At 63.3% G+C, this 3,537-nt stretch overlaps 1 protein-coding gene across 2 annotated transcripts in view; it reads right to left on the bottom strand.

Moving 5' to 3' along the window:
- SSRP1 (structure specific recognition protein 1) overlaps positions 1-3,365 on the bottom strand; it is a 7,959-nt gene extending 4,594 nt beyond the window's left edge. The window contains exons 1-7 of one of the 2 annotated variants that reach the window (XM_014940718.1): positions 3,090-3,365; positions 2,191-2,376; positions 1,841-1,946; positions 1,034-1,224; positions 718-948; positions 518-621; positions 273-401 (exon numbers count right to left, since the gene is read on the bottom strand). In XM_014940718.1, coding sequence (XP_014796204.1) covers positions 273-401; positions 518-621; positions 718-948; positions 1,034-1,224; positions 1,841-1,946; positions 2,191-2,376; positions 3,090-3,143 — 1,001 coding nt within the window. In that variant the 5' untranslated portion in view covers positions 3,144-3,365. The remainder of the gene's footprint in view (positions 1-272; positions 402-517; positions 622-717; positions 949-1,033; positions 1,225-1,840; positions 1,947-2,190; positions 2,377-3,089) is intronic. The other variant, XM_014940719.1, reaches the window with a different exon arrangement.
- Positions 3,366-3,537: the final 172 nt, after the last annotated feature.

The raw sequence follows: 3,537 nt of genomic DNA on the forward strand, positions 1-3,537 counted from the left end.
CCTTCTCTTCTCCAGGCTGAACCCCCCAACTCTCTCAGCCCCCCCTCCCAGCAGAGGGGCTCCAGCCCTCCCAGCATCTCCGGGGCCTCCTCTGGACCTGCTCCAACAGGCCCATGTCTCTCCTGTGCTGAGGGCTCTAGAGCTGGACACAGCACTCCAGGTGGGGTCTCCGGATGCTGTGCATCCCTCCCCATCTCCAGGCCCTCTCCTGCAGCAGGAAGATCCCACGTCCCCCATCACCTCCCCCCTCAGCCAGCAGCAGCTTGCCTCACCCCTGGAAGTTGCCAGGCACGGTGATCTTGCGATTCACCAGCGCCTTCATCACCCGGCTGACCATCTCGTAGAGGGAGCCCGACATGTTCTTGGTGAGCCGCCCCTCAAAGCGCTTCTCCACCTCTTCCCTGAAAGAGAGGGGAGCAGTGAGAAGGGGAACCCAGGAGGTTCGTTACCTCCCTCCCCACAGCCCCCAGGTCCAGGCAGCGGGTGAAGGACGCGGCCTGGCAGGAACAGAACTCACTCGTTCATGTTGAGGGTCAGCGAGATGTCCTCATCCTTGGAGAAGAGCAGGATAAGGAAGTGGTAGCGGGTCTGCCCTTGCTTTATTGGGGGGTCCAGGCTGATCTGAAGAGAGAAGAGGAGGTGAGGACCTGAGATCCCCTGAACCCACCCCTTGTCACCCTTCCCTGGGGGATGGATGAGCCCCTGTCCCCTCCTCACCACGAAGAACATCTGCCGCTGGTCCTTGTGCGGCAGCAGGAAGAGGCGCAGCACCGTGGTGTAGGGGATCTTGTAGTCGAAGGTCTTGCCGTGGAGGTGCAGGAAGGTGGGGTAGATGCGGATGTCGTAGCGCCCGCGGGGCGTCAGGCACTGCAGCTCCCGGAAGATGCAGATGGCATCTCCGGTGGCCTGGATCACGTCGGCCTTGGAGAGGACGTTCTGAGCGAAGGCCTGCAAGGGAAGGGAGTCAGGGCCGGGTGAGGGTACCCAGCTTCCTCCTCTGCCTGACCTGCTGCCCCCTCAGCCCCCCGCTCACCTCCACGGGGTCCACACCATCCTCCTGGGTGGGGGGCACATAGAAGCGGACCTCCATGAGTGAGACCTCAGCGTCATCGTTCTGGTGGAACTCCAGCGTCACCTCGTTCTTGCCCGTCGTGCACTGGGAGACGTTGCTGAGGGGGATCTCGAACACGGGCTGCTCCCCGATGTCAAAGGAGAGCAGCTGCCCTGCAGGGGTGGGAGGAGAACGTGGCTGTCTCAGCAGGAGCAGAACCACCCCACCACGACATGGATATAAGGCCCAAGGTGTCCTCCTGGATCCCATCTCCAGCAGCAGCCTCTGCCCTCTCCCAAATCCCAGCAACGCCTCTCCTCTCCCTCCCTGCAGTCCCATGCTCCCTCCCAAATCTCCAGGCTTTCTCCTTCTGGCTACAGCCCCAGAGATCGACACCAGTCAGAAACGAAGGGGAAGGAACCGTCTGTTCCCAGGATGTTCCCCTGGTCTCAGACCAGGGAGAAGCATCCACCAACTCCTCGGGCTCCTTCAGGAACCGGCAGGCTCTGCCAGATGCTCGCAGCTCCCACACTGACCCTTCTTTTACACTGAGCTTTCTCTGCCTGCAAAACCTTCCCCCTGCATTTGGGGCCCACAGGTATCTCCTGCTCTCCTGGGAGGGCCAATGTCCTCACTGTGCCCCAGGACACCACTAGGAATGGGGCTGGACGCCACAGGAACAGCCACACTGGGGGGAAACTGTCCTGGCTCCTAGACCAGTCCCACCGCCTCGGGCTGGGTGCAGCACAGAGGTTCTCTGTCCCCAGAATCGGCATCATCACCACTCACCTCCAAACCTCACTGTCCCCCAGTTCCAGCCCTTCACACACAGGTCCTTCTCCGCCAGCTCCAGGCGATAGTGGGCCTTGAAGAAATCCGAGAGCTTATCGAACTCCTGGCCGGGGGGAGAAGGAGGAAACAACTGTCAGAAACCACCATGCACAGGCAGCCGCTGCCCAGAGCCCGTAATCAGGAGGTGGCCCCCCAGCACAAGGGAAACAACACAAAAAATGGGTGTCAGTGCTGTTCTTGGGGGGATCAGTGCTGTGAGACTCACAAGGAGCACAGCACGATACCGGACGACCACAACCCAGTAAGACAGACACCAGTGGGGACGAGGACGGGCCAGGGGCACTCACCGATTCCCGGAAACCATCGTATTTGTAGACGTGGCCGTTCTTGGTGAGCAGCTTGAGGCCATGACCAAGCGCCACGCGCCGCCAGACGCCCTCGGCCAGCTCCGAGGCCTGGATGTTGTCCACCTTCCCCGTCTTGCTGTTCTTGAAGATGACACCCTGCCGGCTCAGCCGCAGCCGCCCATCGTTCTGCCGGGGGAGGGAGGGGTGAGGGGGGGCTCGCCCCACACGCAGGGCCCAGTGCTGGCAGCTCCGGTGCAGGGAACCACCAGCCGTGGGGCACAACAGGCGGCTGCACAACTCAATCAGGCGGAACAGTATGACTTCCCCCCAACCACCTGCCAGCTTTGGTCCTCAACTGCTTTTTACCAACCAAATTCGGGATTCAAGTGCCCACCAGAGAGTGGCCAGTGACCTCCCATCAGTGACACTACAGCGCTGTAGCTCCGGTGGGATTTTGGGGACAATCTCCCAACATCCAGAGGGTTAGGAATGACCCAGAAACACTCAACACCCCCGCGAGCCCCCCCTGCCCTGCCCGCTCCCCAGAGCTGGAACAGGCTGAGAAGTCAGCACAGAACGCTCTCGCAGCAGCTACGGCCTGAAAGGGTGGACACAGCGAGCTGGCATCCCCGCTCCCTCCTCCTGGAACCATTCCCAACCGCAGCCTCGCTCGCTCCGCACCGGGCTGGCACTAAAAGCCCCCGTCGATGCTCCAAAACACTTCAGCCCCGGAAACGAGGCGCCTCCGCTCCCCGGCGAGATCAGCAAAATCCCTCTGCCAGGATGGGGGAAGCGCCCGGGGGGAGGGACGCGCCCAGAGCTGCAGGTCTCACCGTGATGTGCCACCCGGCGGGGCCCAAGTGAGTCCCCCCGGGGCCCAGCCCCCCCAGCCCACTCACCATGGACCCCTTCACCTCCTGGTATATCTCGTTGAACTCCAGCGTGTCGGCCATGGCGGCTGGGGGAGGCACCCGGGGGTTTGGGAGGGGAAGGAGGCCCAGCGCAGCGAGGGGTTCAGATCCCCCCCGAGCCCGGCATGCCCCGGGGACAGAGCAGCTGCGGGGGAAGCGGAGGGTGAGCACAGCCCGGCCAGGTGGCTACCGGGGGAAGATGGCTCCTGGCCCTGCCGTGGGGAGCCATCTTTCCCCAGGGAGGTGCTCTGTGAACGTGGCCATGCCAGCACCCGCAAACCAAACCCCTGTCCCCCCCATCCCCCCACACCTGCTCCCGACCCCCCTTTCCTCGCCCTCCCAGACGCTGCCTCTTGGGGTGGCACCGACCCCCCTGGGGGGGCGACCCAGCCTCTCCGCAGCCCCCTCTCTCCCCACATCTGTCATGGCGCCAGGG

The sequence above is a fragment of the Calidris pugnax genome, unplaced genomic scaffold (genome assembly GCF_001431845.1).
Source record: "Calidris pugnax isolate Ruff unplaced genomic scaffold, ASM143184v1 scaffold98, whole genome shotgun sequence".
Classification (NCBI taxonomy): Eukaryota; Metazoa; Chordata; class Aves; order Charadriiformes; family Scolopacidae; genus Calidris; species Calidris pugnax.